This window comes from Lissotriton helveticus, chromosome 10 (genome assembly GCF_964261635.1).
Source record: "Lissotriton helveticus chromosome 10, aLisHel1.1, whole genome shotgun sequence".
Classification (NCBI taxonomy): Eukaryota; Metazoa; Chordata; class Amphibia; order Caudata; family Salamandridae; genus Lissotriton; species Lissotriton helveticus.
The window spans coordinates 83,004,854-83,021,385 of record NC_136071.1 but is presented as its reverse complement, the minus strand read 5'-3'; the positions used below and the strand labels follow the sequence as shown (position 1 = coordinate 83,021,385).

At 52.2% G+C, this 16,532-nt stretch overlaps 1 protein-coding gene across 1 annotated transcript in view; it reads left to right on the top strand.

Annotated features, from left to right (window-relative positions):
- The first annotated feature begins 9,118 nt into the window (after window positions 1-9,118).
- Window positions 9,119-16,532, top strand: part of SCNN1B (sodium channel epithelial 1 subunit beta) — a 231,133-nt gene continuing 223,719 nt past the window's right edge. Inside the window, exon 1 of the mRNA XM_078664792.1 lies at window positions 9,119-9,485. Coding sequence (XP_078520918.1) covers window positions 9,473-9,485 — 13 coding nt within the window. The 5' untranslated portion in view covers window positions 9,119-9,472. The remainder of the gene's footprint in view (window positions 9,486-16,532) is intronic.

The window sequence follows — 16,532 nt, the reverse complement described above, 5'->3', positions numbered from 1 at the left end:
TGCACTCTGGTCATCCGTACAATATAGAGTGGTTTGGAATACTTTGACAAGATGTAAGAAATCATGGGATTTTAAGGGAAACAATGTGCTTTATCCTATTGAATTGCAATGTTAATGTGATTGTTGCTGAACAAACCCACTGTCCCCAGATGGCTCAGATGTCCTGGCTGCTGGTCACTTGAATAAGCAGAGCTCCACCCTTTATCTCTTACATGCATTTTCCTCTCAGACGTTTGTGGTGATCTCCTCACTGGTGATTCAAGGTGCTACAGATGCATTTTGTAGAGCACTCCACGCTAGCGATCAGGGCCGGACTGGCCGTAGCGAGCATCGGGCGTTTCCCCAGGAGGCTGGAAGGGAGAGGGCCTGATTTGCACCAGTGTGCGTCGTTTTTCCAGCAGTGCTGCAATATCGGCCCCCAGTAACAAAAGCAGCAGAGGTTCAAACTTGCATGCCCCCCAAACCCCGGCTGGCTTGTCCGACAAAATTGCCAGGGCTGCTTTGGGTTCCCAGTCCGGCCCTGCTAACTATGCACATAACATAAATAAATATTAGATACGTGCTAGCTCTGTGTGTGTACTTGAGGGTCTTAGGACATTTTCTGTGGTTGAGGGGTTTGTGGTCTTAAATGGATGTTGAGGGTTTTTCCAGTGCATCCGTTTTACCAGCTTCAGGCATGATTCACAAAGCGCCACCGCACTGGTGGCGGAAGCCCCGCAGTCATGGTGAGTGGGTCCCATCCCTGTGGCGGGATCTTCACTTTGCAGTAACTCATTGCAGAGGTCTCACAACGAATGTGGAGCCCCCGCCACGACTGCGGAGCCTCCTCCATGAGTGCGGAGGCCCTCTGTCAATCGCCCTTTGTTCAATCGGCAACTATCACAGAAGGTTGGGTCTTTTGTGTATGGTACATTGTGATTGTTTTCATTTTAAAAAAACATAGCAAACAATCTTGCAGGGACAATACCTTCCCCAGGCTAACACCTTCTTCCATCCATTCTTAGCATGGCTCTGCTGAAGGATGGCCTCAGCTTCTCTTGAACTGAATAGTGCAGGTTTTCCCCTGTTGCAACTATCGTTGGTGTTCATTTCTTAATGCTTGATTCCCTCAGCAATTGGAGTTACTGCTATATTATTCTTTTTTGTTGCTTTATTTATTGACCAATGTTTTAATGGGATTTAATTTCCTTTACAACGCAGTTTTTACATCGCAACTTCGTTTACAACGCATTCTTTTACATAGCATGCCATTACATCGCATTTTCAGAAACTACCTTTACAGCGCATTCCAGAACATCACATTATATATTTACAACGCATACCATTACAATGCATACAATTACATTGCATTTAAGGTAAGTGTTGGATAGTATAGGGGTGATAATTACTATTCTAACTCCAGTGAGTGCAACAGTAGGGTAAATGTCGGATAGTGTAAGGGTACTATGCGTTGTAATGGTATGCTTTGTAATGACTTGCGATGTAATGCCTACGTTATAGTGACATGCATTGTAATGACATGTGTTGTAGTGACATGCAATGTAATGGCTGCGTTGTAATGACATGCGATGTAAAGGATGTTGCGATGTAATGACTGCTATGTAAAGGTAGTGTGATGTAATGACTGCGTTGTAAAGATAGTGTGATGTAATGACTGTGTTGTAAAGGTTGTTTCCCATCTCGGGTACACACACATCCCAATGCACGGACGCAGGCACACTGTGCATGCCTGCATTCTTCCTAATGTAGGCCACGGTTGAGTTAAGCAGGCAGCAGGGAAACTTTTCACAAGTGGGCAACTCTAATGACACAGGTTAAAAGACCTGTTCACTGCACTGATAATTATTACTTAAAACACGGTATGCTGCCACCACCAAGATTGTGCTACATAACTCCCAGTGAAGGCAGTGGATGTGTACCACATGAGGGTATCACTTTGGGTCCCCTCTCTGCCTAAGCAGGACCACAAGTCATGAGACAACCTAGGTCATGGTGCACACACATGTTCACCCATGACCGAAAATCAGCACCAGGTATCCAGATATCACTGCAGCTGGGGCACTCAGGGCAGGGGTACATGCCCATTATGCAGGAATTTTTCTGTCCCAGCAGTCCTCTTCTTACTGACTTGAAGCACACCAGATTCTTTTGTTACTTTGTATGTGGTGTGATGATTTTTGTAATATGGTTTATTTTTGCTCATACACTATGCCATTGCTCTAACACAGACATGTGTTGCATTTAACGCTGTACTGAAAACATGTGCCACGCCTTTCCGCGCCTCCAGCAAGTAACACAGCTTTGTACACAGTTTACACAAGAAACCAACTTTTCAGTTGAAAACCCTTTTAATTTATGCATATTGCTTTCCAAGTTTCTTCAATATTTTCTCCATTCACATCAAAGGTAACATGATTCCACTTTTTTCGAATGCTAGGGAATTGCCCATCCAAGCCTTATTCTGTAGCATGCAGGAATCCATGGTTCATTCAGGACAGCCACAAAATTGTCCACGCAATGCATTTCGGGTTGATTGCCCTTCATCAGGGGTAACTAGAATTATTAAAAGCAAACATCCACTCTACTTATTTTACATGAAGCTCACAAGTAACATATACCATAAAATAATAATCAAAGCAATCTCGGACCCCACCTGACTCATAGTTCACATCAGCAATGAATCAGTAAACCCATCCTCTCGCAGAAAAAAACCTGCGTCTTGGATCACAACCCATTTTGATGCTCTAACAAGCAGCATATCCCCTGCTTGTTGGAGCATCAAAATCAGCCAGGTATTGAGTTTCTGGAGTGGGTTGTAATCCACGACGCGGGTTGGTTGCAGTTAGTGGGTTACATTTAGGCAAGTATGGGAAGCACTCACACGTGGCATTTCGTTTGATAAAGTTTTTTTTCTAGATACCTTTCTAGAAAGGTAATTCTAGATACCCCTGAGTAAGGGGTAATCAGCCCGAAATGCATTGGGTGCACAAAGTTGTGGCTGTCCTGAATGAACTGGGGATTCTGTTCCATATGTTATGTTCTGAATGAACAATAACATTCTGTTCCATATGTTATGTATCCTCAATGTGTGATGCACATGTGTTGTTACACAATGGGCTACATGTGACAAGCATTTCGCCTGCATGTTGTCCCTAAATCTATGGATTCGGTGAGTCTTTGCCATGAATGTTTATCTTGGGATTGTTTCTAATGTTACAAAGGTGATATCTTTAAAAGCAAACCCTATTTCAATTCTGCAGTCATTGAACACAATGTGTTATGATGGAAACGTCACATGGCTTTCCATTTGTACAGTCTTTTGTTTGGACAGTTCATGTCATAATTGATGTCACAATGACATTGTTCCTCGATTTGACAAATGTGTTTTAACTTTTGTTTCATTGTAATGCATTGCCGGATTAGCAGGCGTTGTTCACTTAAGTATTGAGGACGGCAGCACCTTTTTAGTTTAATTTTTTAGGCCATTAAATTGTAAACAATTTTTGAGACTTTACTGAGGTGCATGTATGTGAGGTGCTCATCCTTGCTCTATTTGACAAACCGTTCCATTGTCTTTAGAACAATGTTAGTTGTGTGACTCCACCCCTCAAGCATTTTGAAAGTATTGTTATGTGTGACATGGACACACATTGTTGATTTACTATTCTGACTGACATCCATATAGGGTGACCATCTCCCTCAAGGTCATTACGGACACTGTTTCCAGTTCTGCACTTTTGTGTGACAGCCTAATGCATTCTGGGTGCTGTGGTCCAGTTAAGCTCTTTTTAACTCATCACACTAACACTCCTGAAATCAGTGATTTGTAAGTGAAATGCTCAGGACTGGAAACAGTGTTGTAATGACCTGCAGTGGGGTGGTCACCCTACACACAAACCAAGTGAAATGTATGGTAGTGGCTAAAGCAGGTTCCCTCAAATCCTCAAACACCAACAATCAAGGTCACACATGACTTCAGTGACATTCAGTCAGAGAAGAGTGGCAGTGACATCACCATTCATACATGCAAGGGTCTTACAGGCTAGGTGTGTGCTAGTGCACCTCCACCCTCCGTTGTGTAACACCCTCAGTGACTGCTAGCAAAGACTACAAGCTTGCGTGCATGCATTTGATGCATCTTTACATTTTCCAAGATAGATTCCTCTGTCTGTTGTGACAAATATTGTTCATGTACAGACCGAGTCAGACTATAGAATGTGTGTATAAAAGGTGCTTGGCCATGGACCTAGCTCCATTGCCTAGGAACTCAAGTTTTCTGGAATGGTTGGGAACCGAAAGACAACCCCACCCAGATGTAAACCGAATCCAAATATGGGAGTCGAAGCAAACCAAATCCAAATATGGGAGTCCAAGTAAACCAAATCCAAATATGGGAGTCGAAGTAAACCAAATCAAAATATGGGAGTCGGAGCTCAGCTGGTAGTGTAAACAGTCACAGACAAACATAGTCTGACACAAAGTGTACTGGACGAGGCGTTCACCTATGTCATTACACAGAATCAAAGCACTTCAGGTATGTGTATACAAAGTAAATTACATCTCATCATACTGTAACAGCACGACTAAGGGCCAGGTGACAGCCAGTCCTATTTTCGCATCTACTCCCACATTAGATTTAAGACAGAATTCTACTTGTGGCTACATACTTACTATGGAGGAAGCCTACTATATATGCTAGATACGTATTGTATAATTGTGATCACGTGCCTGCTTACTCTTCTTCTCCTATTATAACTACATGTGTAAGCCCTGAGGAAGTCCCTAGGGGGGACGAAACACGTGTCGTCTTTTGTTTTATATCTTTTACATGTTTGGATTCTTCAGGACAGCAACATCCTCACAAGAACTATCTTGGCTGCTGTTTTATATTATTTATGTGTTTGGATTGCCAAGCACAACAACATCATCACAAGGATGGTTTCAATCATGTACAGCGAAGTTAATATACAGTAGTAATAACATTTTGAGAAGGACTGTCGTCAATATAAAACTTTTAATTGAACAGGTGAATTTTATGGATTCTAATCTGAACAAATTGACATCCTGTTTTAAAATGCCCACCTAATGGTTACATTATGATTTGATGCCCTCTGCTTGGAATGCACTTACCTTGTGATTCCAACCCTTAGGTCATAATGTGATGCTTTTTACTTTGTATACACTTATGCACTTACCTCAAGGGCTTTGATTGTATACAACAATTTGTTGAACACCTAATCGGCATTGATTCTACTACTAGTTGTGGTTCCACTCACATATTTTGATGACTGTTGGGTCAATGTGTTTTTCAATTAAGCAACAACAGAACGTCAATCAGACGCAGCCTGTACAGGTGAGAATGGTGGGGCGGGTAGGAGACGACAGGCGATGACAAGGGAAACTTAAATCAAAATTTTAAAAAAGCACTTACACTGCGCTTGCTGCATCTCCTTGTCAGCAAGGTGGTGAGCGCAAGCTAAGTGGTTTTCATTCTTTTAATTTAAGTTTTCCTAGTTGTTGGCTGTCGACCCCCCCTCACTCTTACCTGTGAGGGCCACGCCTGCTGTCGAAAATAATTTCATGAGTATATTTCGGGACACATTGATCGTAAAAATTAACTAAAGGTGTACCAATGACGTTGAATGATATGAGGAGAGTTGTCCTGGAGAGCATGATCTCCAGCCTTAAATTCACCTTCGTGAACAAAGTCCTGTGCACACGAGAGATTCGAGTTGTCTCCAGGTGGAGACTTCAATTGAGCAGTGTTAACGAAAAGATTCAAACGATTCGTCTGGTAACAATGTAGAATTTAATCGTGGAATGAATGTTCAGTACATCCAAGTAGCAAGTAGTAGACAAAATTTAATGAAGCCGACACGTGTTTCATCACAGCGTGTAGCGTAACCCTGGGCGAAGAACTACGCTCCGTTCGCGGAGCTTGCGGAGTTTCGGCAACTCCGCGTTCTACGGAGAACGCGAAGCTGTCGATTACTCCGCGATCCGGTGCGTAGCGTAGTTCTCGCGCGCTGAATAACATTATCGCGTGTGCGGCAATGGCTTACCTTGGCCCGTCGCGACCGCCTGGGTAGGTTCGCGCGATATTTGACGCGATCACGCACTTTTGTAGTGCGAACGAGAAGATGAGTTCCCGAACATGTCTTACACAACGCGAACACGTTACTTGTGACCCGGAACAGGAAATAAGGGAACGCAAGCGGGCGGGACAAACCTCTTGGGTAACTTAGCGCGCTAGCTATCTCGAGCATGCAGGCAGCGCCCCGAACACGCGCACCGCGCTCCCGAAGACGAAAAACGGCGCGCGAACGAGTCTAGCAAGCAACTACGCATGTCCGCGGAGCTACGCGTAGGTCGCGGAGTGCAAGTGCGTCTTCGCGTAGCTCCGCGGAGTGCGGCTCCGCGAACTACGCCCAGGGTTAGTGTAGCGGCTGTGACTCATCAGGGCTCAAACGCAGGTTGTGCGAAAGAAGGGGTCAGTGGTGTGCATGGTTAGCGTAAGCACCTCGAGGATCAAAGGTAGAGATGGGTAGATTTCCAACTTAGAGATATAAACAGAATGCAAGGGTCTGTGCAGGCGTTACCATCGGCATCCGGGTTGTGGCTCCTGGTCGCGTTTACCTTTGTAGAGTTGTCTACCAGCCCCCTTTGACAGGGTTTTTCGTCCATAAACATGCAACATAGATGTCATATGGGTATACAGTTTTGCGTGCGTGGAGGATGTGTGTGTGGAGTGTGTGAGGCACAGGTTGCCATTTTGCATTGGCTACATTGAAGCCCTACCTAAGATGGAGGGTGGATAACTCTAGATATGGTTGACGGTGGACCACCACACCAACATCAGTGGGTGATGGCGTGACCATGGATGATTTTTGGGTCTCTCATGGCCAACCAGTAACGATGGACAAGAGCCACTACTGATGGACAGACCCATGTGACGGCAGTGTCCTAATTATGGCAGTCACTTAGCCCGCTTCATGGTGGCGCCTCGGAAGTGAACTTCGTGCCGTTTGCTGTGTTTGTGGAGTTGTTTGCAATCTGCGGAGCTCGCGGAGTGCAGAAAACTCCGCTTCTCGATGTGCAGCAGATTTTTTTCCCCGCTTGCGATCGCGAACAGTAAGTGCAGCAGCTCAGGAATACCAGCACAAACTGCAGTTCGCACTGCACTCCGCCTCTCGTGGAACTTTGCGGTGTTTTTTTGTAACTTTCCAGAGTTCCGCGTAGCAAAACTCTGCGAACTATGCCTGGTGGCAGACCAAAGCATCCCCTCTACCAAACTGCTAATGACCCTATCAGTCACTAGCAGCAACAATTCTTGATTGCATAACACATTTTAAAATGCATTCAATAATAATGTGGCACAATCTACTCACTAAGGGTCAGCTGTCTGCAATGAAATGCTGGCTTTGCCCCGTTTAAACCAGGACAGTTTTGCTGTGTTCGTGGGTATTTTAAGAGGGCAGCGGCGTTCAACATTTTTGGGGGGCCTCTCGGCGCTTTCTCCAGACCCTGCTGTAAGTGGCCCATTAGAATATTCCTGAAGAGAAGTGTCGGTACCACCCCTCGAGAGATTCGCCAGATCTTCTGAGAAGTGCTGGCACTTACTGATGTATGGTAGCCTGATGGCGTGGCCTCTTATTTCCGGGGTCGGATGGGTAAAGGGGGCAACGGGCGATGGGCCGGTGTGAGCTGCAGCTGTGGGCGGCTTTTCAGGGCAGCATGGGGGCCGATTTGGGCTGTTCAGACACCGCCTGCGCCCAGCGGGGGTCAGAGCGGCCTCACCAAAGGCTGATGGGCCACTCTTACCCCCACTTTAACCAAGGGGCGGGGGTGTCATTCCCAGTCTATCCTGGGCCGGTCCGTTAATGTATGCAGATTGAGAAGGGGCGGGGCAAGCGGCCTCACATGTTCAGGTGTGGTTCCCCATCGTCACCGTGCTAAAAGACTCCTGCCAGCAGTGCGTTAAATGCCTCTTTTAGACCCCCCTTTCTTTTCATAATACTTTAAACACTTAGTAATGTTTTGCAAGAAAGGCGCGATCTGCATATGTGGGCCCCCTTTTTTTTGGGAGGGGGAGGGAGGATTTTGCATTGCACTCTAACCCTGCTTCTTCCTCTCACATAACCTAGAAGTGCATTTTAGTGGCAGCATACCAAAAGTGATGCATCCTTGTTGAGAAGTGCAGTGCTGGTATTGTCGATTACCTATGTGAAAAAGTGCTGGCACTGTTCGTCGTGCCAGGTCACTGTGCATTGGAGCTTTCCCATGTCTGGTGTTTGGGGGCAAGTCACTCGCTTGTGGCAATTTATTTTCATTCTGGTTCTAGCGGGTATCTCTTTCCTCTTCCTCCCTTTGCAGGTACAGAACCACAACTACCAGAATGCAACGCGAAACACACAAATAGGTGCGGTGCTTCTTTGTGGCGTGGTACCTCTGGAGTTTCTGGTGGGGATGCGCTGGCGGTCTGGTGGGTTGATCCTCGCGCCGAGTGGGGTCCCTTGTGGGATGGGCGGGGCTCCATGTAGGATTGGGGTGGCTGGAGTTCCGATCTAGGATGTGATTAGTGTGGGACGGGCGGGGTTTCTCGGGCTCACCTGCCCGAGGCAGGCGAGTGAGCACACAGGTACGGAGCAGGGAGGCTGCTGCAATATTTAATCAAACATTACACCGCGGCAGGTGCGCCTGGAGGAGGGGGGCCGAAGACACCTGTACGGAGAGAAGGAGCTACACCCCCCTCTACACCGCTGATCCTGCACACATCTGTACACAGGGGGGCCAGCATCCATTTGTACACAGGATTCTGTACTGATCGGTACGCAGAGGAGCCAGCACCTGTTTGTACACAGTAGTCCCTGCACACATCTGGACACAGAGTATTCTGCGCTCGTCTGTACACAGGGGATTCTGTACTGATCGGTACACATAGGACCCAGCACTCGTCTGTACACAGAAGCTCCTGCATACATCTGGATACAGAGGATTCTCTCATCTGAACACAGGGGATTCCGTACTCATCTGTATACAGGGTATTCTGCGCTCATCTGAACGCTGAGGATTCTGTACTCATCCGTACACAGAGGACCCAGCGGGCCCTGCACTCGTCAGTACACAGAGGACCTAACACTCAGCTGGACTCAGAGGTAACACGTGTCCCACCACTCGCCTGTAGCCACAGGACTCCCCACTCGCCTGTAGGTACAGGACTCGCCTGTAGACACAGGACCTATCACTCACCTGTAGGCACAGGACCCACCACTCGCCTGTAGAGGACCCACCCACCGCTCGCCTGTAGGCACAGGACCCACCATCGCCTGTAGGCACAGAGTCCCTTCCTGTGCTCCGAGGACCCAGCACTCCGGCCCTTTCAAGCTCCCCTCGCCAGCAGTGGGAGATCTGACCGGATCCGTGATCCAGGAAGGAGCGCACACCTGGATCCGAGGGGCCCGCGCGCCGCACCATGGGGGGCACAGGTATGGAGAACTTGGCTTTTTAAGAGTGGAGAGGGGAGCTGGAACTGCTATAAGGGTGGGGGTCGTGGATTGCTACGGGGGTCTCATGAACCTATATGTGGAATATCTGTCGCCTGGGAGTCGTGTAATATGGCAGGGAAGGGGTGAGAATGTTCTGTGCTTGTGGGTTTGGTGACAGAGCCATATATGGCATGTCTGGTGCACACAGCACAGTGATGTGCCGCTTATTGCCCCCCCCCCCGTGTTCTCTGTATCAACCAGGGAAAAGATTTGTTTTAAACCGACTGTTCCTTGCTTGTCCTGTCCCCTTTCTCACCACTTCTGGCCTGGTAACCTCCTTACCCATGAGACCAGCTCCAGCCAGTGGGACTTCTCGTACCTCTGGTCAGGTGCCACCTGTGGCATGCCATCTGCTCCTTCACAGGCTGGTCTTTACTCTCCCCATGCACCTATAGTGTTTCTTAACCCATAGAAACGCTGCTCTTTCTCCTTCCCTGGCCCTCCTCTCCTGGGGCAAGTGCTCGGTGTCCTCCTCTGGGAGCTGTGTTTTTGTTCCCCTGTGTCCTCATCTGGGGTATGTCTTACTTCTCTTCCCGTAGCACCTGTGCTTCTCTTCCCGTAGCACCTGTGCTTCTCTTCCCGTAGCACCTGTGCTTCTCTTCCCGTAGCACCTGTGCTTCTCCTCCCGTAGCACCTGTGCTTCTCCTCCCGTAGCACCTGTGCTTCTCCTCCCCTGGGACCCGTGCTTCTCCTTCCCTTGGACCCGTGCGTCTCCTCACCTGGGACCCGTGCTTCTCCTCCCCTGGGACCCGTGCTTCTCCTCCCCTGGGACCCGTGCTTTTCCTCCCCTGGGACCCGTGCTTTTCCTCCCCTGGGACCCGTGCTTTTCCTCCCCTGGGACCCGTGCTTTTCCTCCCCTGGGACCCGTGCTTCTCCTCCTCCCCTTGGACCTGTGGTGCTTCTCCTCCCCTTGGACCTGTGGTGCTTCTCCTCCCCTGGGGCCTGTGGTGCTTCTCCTCCCCTGGGGCCTGTGGTGCTTCTCCTCCCCTGTGGCGCTTCTCCTCCCCTGTGGCGCTTCTCCTCCCCTGTGGCGCTTCTCCTCCCCTGTGGCGCTTCACCTCCCCTGGGACCTGTGGTGCTTCTCCTCCCCCGGGACCCGTGGTGCTTCTCCTCCCCCGGGACCTGTGGTGCTTCTCCTCCCCCGGGACCTGTGGTGCTTCTCCTCCCCCGGGACCTGTGGTGCTTCTCCTCCCCTGGGGCCTGTGGTGCTTCTCCTCCCTTGGACCCGTGGTGCTTCTCCTCCCCCGGGACCCGTGGTGCTTCTTCTCCCCCGGGACCTGTGGTGCTTCTCCTCCCTTGGACCCGTGGTGCTTCTCCTCCCCTCGGACCCGTGGTGCTTCTCCTCCCCTCGGACCTGTGGTGCTTCTCCTCCCCTCGGACCTGTGGTGCTTCTCCTCCCTTGGGGCCTGTGGTGCTTCTCCTCCCCTTGGACCTGTGGTGCTTCTCCTCCCCTTGGACCTGTGGTGCTTCTCCTCTCCTTGGACCTGTGGTGCTTCTCCTCCCCTTGGACATGTGGTGCTTCTCCTCCCCTTGGACATGTGGTGCTTCTCCTCCCCTTGGACCTGTGGTGCTTCTCCTCTCCTTGGACCTGTGGTGCTCCTCCACCCCTTGTACCTGTGCTTCTCCTCCCCTTGGACCTGTAGTGCTCCTCCACCCCTTGTACCTGTGCTTCTCCTTCCCTTGGACCTGTGGTGCTTCGCCTTCCCTTGAACCGACGAGTCTCCTCCCCTGGGACCTGTGGTGCTTCTCCTCCCCTTGGACCTGTGCTTCTCTGCCCCTTTGACCTGTGCTTCTCTGCCCCTTTGACCTGTGCTTCTTCTGCCCTGGGACATGTGTTTCTCCTCCCCTGGGACATGTGGTTCTCCTCCCCTGGGACATGTGGTTCTCCTCCCCTGGGACCCGTGGTGCTTCTCCTCCCCTTGGACCTGTGGTGCTTCTCGTCCCCTTGGGCCTGTGGTGCTTCTCCTCCCCTGGGACCTGTGCTTCTCCTCCCCTGGGACCTGTGGTGCTTCTCCTCCCGTTGGACCTGTGGTGCTTCTCCTCCCGTTGGACCTGTGGTGCTTCTCCTCCCCTTGGACCTGTGGTGCTTCTCCTCCCCTTGGACCTGTGGTGCTTCTCCACCCCTTGGACCTGTGGTGCTTCTCCTCCCCTTGGACATGTGGTGCTTCTCCTCCCCTTGGACCTGTGGTGCTTCTCCACCCCTTGGACCTGTGGTGCTTCTCCTACCCTTGGACCTGTGGTGCCTCTCCTCCCCTGGGACCTGTGCTTCTCCTCCCCTTGGAGTTGTGGTGCTTCTCCTCCCCTTGGAGTTGTGGTGCTTCTCCTCCCGTTGGACCTGTGGTGCTTCTCCTCCCCTGAGACCTGTGGTGCTTCTCCTCCCCTGGAACGTGGTGCTTCTCCTCCCCTGGAACGTGGTGCTTCTCCTCCCCTGGGACGTGGTACTTCTCCTCTCCTGGGAGCTGTGCTTCTCCTCTCCTGGGAGCTGTGCTTCTCCTCCCTTTGACCTGTGCTTCTCCTCCCCTTTGACCTGTGCTTCTCCTCCCATTGGACCTCTGGTGCTTCTCCTTCCCCAGGACCCGTGCTTCTCCTCCCCCTGGGACCTGTGCTTTTCCTCCCCTTGGACCTGTGCTTCTCCTCCCCTGGGACCTGTGGTGCTTCTCCTCCCCTTTGACCTGCGCTTCTTCTCCCCTGGGACCTGTGGTCCTACTCCCTGGGATCCGTGCTTCTCCTCCCCTGGGACCTGTGGTGCTTCTCCTTCCCTGGGACCTCTGCTTCTCCTCCCCTTGCAGTTGTGGTGCTTCTCCTCCCCTTGGAGTTGTGGTGCTTCTCCTCCCCTTGGAGTTGTGGTGCTTCTCCTCCCCTTGGAGTTGTGGTGCTTCTCCTCCCCTGGGACCTGTGGTGCTTCTCCACCCCTGGGACGTGGTACTTCTCCTCTCCTGGGAGCTGTGCTTCTCCTCCCCATGACCTGTGCTTCTCCTCCCCTTTGACCTGTGCTTCTACTCCCTTTGGACCTCTGGTGCTTCTCCTTCCCCAGGACCCGTGCTTCTCCTCCCCCTGGGACCTGTGCTTCTCCTCCCCTGGGACCTGTGGTGCTTCTCCTCCCCTTTGACCTGTGCTTCTTCTCCCCTGGGACCTGTGGTCCTACTTCCTGGGATCCATGCTTCTCCTCCCCTGGGACCTGTCGTGCTTCTCCGCCCCTTGGACCTGTAGTGCTTCTCCTCCCCTTGGACCTGTGGTGCTTCTCCTACCCTTGGACCTCTGCTTCTCCTCCCCTGGGACCTGTGGTGCTTCTCCTCCCGTTGGACCTGTGGTGCTTCTCCTCCCGTTGGACCTGTGGTGCTTCTCCTCCCGTTGGACCTGTGGTGCTTCTCCTCCCCTTGGACCTGTGGTGCTTCTCCTCCCCTTGGACCTGTGGTGCTTCTCCTCCCCTTGGACCTGTGGTGCTTCTTCAACCCTTGGAGTTGTGGTGCTTCTCCCCTTGGAGTTGTGGTGCTTCTCCTCCCGTTGGACCTATGGTGCTTCTCCTCCCCTTGGAGTTGTGGTGCTTCTCCTCCCCTTGGAGTTGTGGTGCTTCTCCTCCCCTTGGAGTTGTGGTGCTTCTCCTCCCCTGGGACCTGTGGTGCTTCTCCTCCCCTGGGACGTGGTGCTTCTCCTCCCCTGGGACGTGGTACTTCTCCTCTCCTGGGAGCTGTGCTTCTCCTCCCTTTGACCTGTGCTTCTCCTCCCCTTTGACCTGTGCTTCTCCTCCCCTTTGACCTGTGCTTCTCCTCCCCTTTGACCTGTGCTTCTCCTCCCCTTTGACCTGTGCTTCTCCTCCCCTTTGACCTGTGCTTCTCCTCCCCTTGGACCTCTGGTGCTTCTCCTTCCCCAGGACCCGTGCTTCTCCTCCCCCTGGGACCTGTGCTTTTCCTCCCCTTGGTCCTGTGCTTCTCCTCCCCTGGGACCTGTGGTGCTTCTCCTCCCCTTTGACCTGCGCTTCTTCTCCCCTGGGACCTGTGGTCCTACTCCCTGGGATCCGTGCTTCTCCTCCCCTGGGACCTGTGGTGCTTCTCCTTCCCTGGGACCTCTGCTTCTCCTCCCCTTGCAGTTGTGGTGCTCTCCTCCCCTGGGACGTGGTACTTCTCCTCTCCTGGGAGCTGTGCTTCTCCTCTCCTGGGAGCTGTGCTTCTCCTCCCCTTGACCTGTGCTTCTCCTCCCCTTTGACCTGTGCTTCTACTCCCTTTGGACCTCTGGTGCTTCTCCTTCCCCAGGACCCGTGCTTCTCCTTCCCCAGGACCCGTGCTTCTCCTCCCCCTGGGACCTGTGCTTCTCCTCCCCTGGGACCTGTGGTGCTTCTCCTCCCCTTTGACCTGTGCTTCTTCTCCCCTGGGACCTATGGTCCTACTCCCTGGGATCCATGCTTCTCCTCCCCTGGGACCTGTCGTGCTTCTCCGCCCCTTGGACTTGTAGTGCTTCTCCGCCCCTTGGACTTGTAGTGCTTCTCCTCCCCTTGGACCTGTGGTGCTTCTCCTCCCCTTGGACCTCTGCTTCTCCTCCCCTTGGACCTGTGGTGCTTCTCCTCCCCTGGGACCTGTGGTGCTTCTCCTCCCCTTGGACCTGTGGTGCTTCTCCTCCCCTTGGACCTGTGGTGCTTCTCCTCCCCTTGGACCTGTGGTGCTTCTCCTCCCCTTGGACATGTGGTGCTTCTCCTCCCCTTGGACCTGTGGTGCTTCTCCTCCCCATGGACCTGTGGTGCTTCTTCAACCCTTGGAGTTGTGGTGCTTCTCCCCTTGGAGTTGTGGTGCTTCTCCTCCCCTTGGAGTTGTGGTGCTTCTCCTCCCCTTGGAGTTGTGGTGCTTCTCCTCCCCTTGGAGTTGTGGTGCTTCTCCTCCCCTTGGAGTTGTGGTGCTTCTCCTCCCCTGGGACCTGCGGTGCTTCTCCTCCCCTGGGACCTGCGGTGCTTCTCCTCCCCTGGGACCTGCGGTGCTTCTCCTCCCCTGGGACCTGCGGTGCTTCTCCTCCCCTGGGACCTGCGGTGCTTCTCCTCTCCTGGGACCTGCGGTGCTTCTCCTCCCCTGGGACCTGCGGTGCTTCTCCTCCCCTGGGACCTGTGGTGCTTCTCCTCCCCTGGGACCTGCGGTGCTTCTCCTCCCCTGGGACCTGCGGTGCTTCTCCTCCCCTGGGACCTGCGGTTCTTCTCCTCCCCTGGGACCTGCAATGCTTCTCCTCCCCTGGGACCTGTGGTGCTTCTCCTCCCCTGGGACCTGCAATGCTTCTCCTCCCCTGGGACCTGTGGTGCTTCTCCTCCCCTGGGACCTGTGGTGCTTCTCCTCCCCTGGCACCTGTGGTGCTTCTCCTCCCCTTGGCCCTGTGGTGCTTCTCCTCCCCTTGGCCCTGTGGTGCTTCTCCTCCCCTTGGCCCTGTGGTGCTTCTCCTCCCCTTGGCCCTGTGGTGCTTCTCCTCCCCTTGGCCCTGTGGTGCTTCTCCTCCCCTTGGACCTGTGGTGCTTCTCCTACCCCGGGACCTGTGCTTCTCCTCCCCTGGGACCGTAGTGCTTCTCCTCCCCTTGGACCTCTGCTTCTCCTCCCCTTGGACCTGTGGTGCTTCTCCTCCCCTGGGACCTGTGGTGCTTCTCCTCCCCTGGGACCTGTGGTGCTTCTCCTCCCCTTGGACCTAAGGTGCTTCTCCTCCCCTTGGACCTGTGGTGCTTCTCCACCCCTTGGACCTGTGGTGCTTCTCCACCCCTTGGACCTGTGGTGCTTCTCCACCCCTTGGACCTGAGGTGCTTCTCCACCCCTTGGACCTGTGGTGCTTCTCCACCCGTTGGACCTGTGGTGCTTCTCCACCCGTTGGACCTGTGGTGCTTCTCCACCCCTTGGGCCTGTGTTGCTTCTCCACCCCTTGGACCTGAGGTGCTTCTCCACCCCTGGGACCTGCGGTGCTTCTCCTCCCCTGGGACCTGCAATGCTTCTCCTCCCCTGGGACCTGTGGTGCTTCTCCTCCCCTGGGACCTGTGGTGCTTCTCCTCCCCTTGGCCCTGTGGTGCTTCTCCTCCCCTGGGACCTGTGGTGCTACTCTTCCCCTTGGGCCTGTGGTGCTTCTCCTCCCCGGGGCCTGTGGTGCTTCTCCTCCCCTGGGACCTGTGATTCTCCTCCCCATGTTCCAGGGGAAGCAACTGTTATTATTAGGGCTTGACACATATTATTGTGCAAGTGTTTCACCTAGTGTTTTGGCAAGGTTGACATTTGGTTTTGGTGTGTAAGTGTCACAGTGTTGCTAAGCATGTCTTTTTTTTCTTTGTTTTGCTCAGACGTTAAACGTGGCTTTTTGTGCCCCATATCACCATTAATGTTCATTTCTGACATGTGTTTGCTGTGCATGCATGACTCTTAGTTCGTCATGCAAAGAAGATTTCACACTTGTGCTGTTCAAGTGTCATGTTTACGTCCCTCTTTGGGGTTTTTCTGCTTTAGTTTTGCTCAGCGCAGGTGTGTGTTTCAGTGTAGGTGTCACTCAAGGCTGCTGTCAGCTTTGGTGGTGTCTTGGCCGGCTCCTTTGTGTAAGGGGCACATTTGATCTGTTGTGCTGCTGTATTTTTAGTGGTTTTGCATCCCATGTGTTTTCATTAGTGTTGATGTCCACGGTTTTTCATTTAGTGATGTTGTTCACATGCCACATTTGATGGGCTTTGGCAGCTGTCACATTGTGCGTTTTATGTGGATGGCATAGTGTGCATTGTGCGGTGTAATGCTTACAGTAGCTGCACTAATGTTGTTGTATGTTGAGCTGTGTAGGTGTCAAATATGGTGCTGTAAATGTCTCTTGCTTGGTGTTGCGGACATCAGATTAGCTGTTAAGTTGCAGTTTCTTTTGTGTGGTGTTGTTGAACATTTCAGTTATTCCATGTGGCCTCTTCTGCACAGGGCATGATTGGTTGTGATGTTGGCACCACTGGTCTAATGTTGTGTCCCTGTTGCATGTAGAGTTGGGGCTTGCCATGGCCTGGAG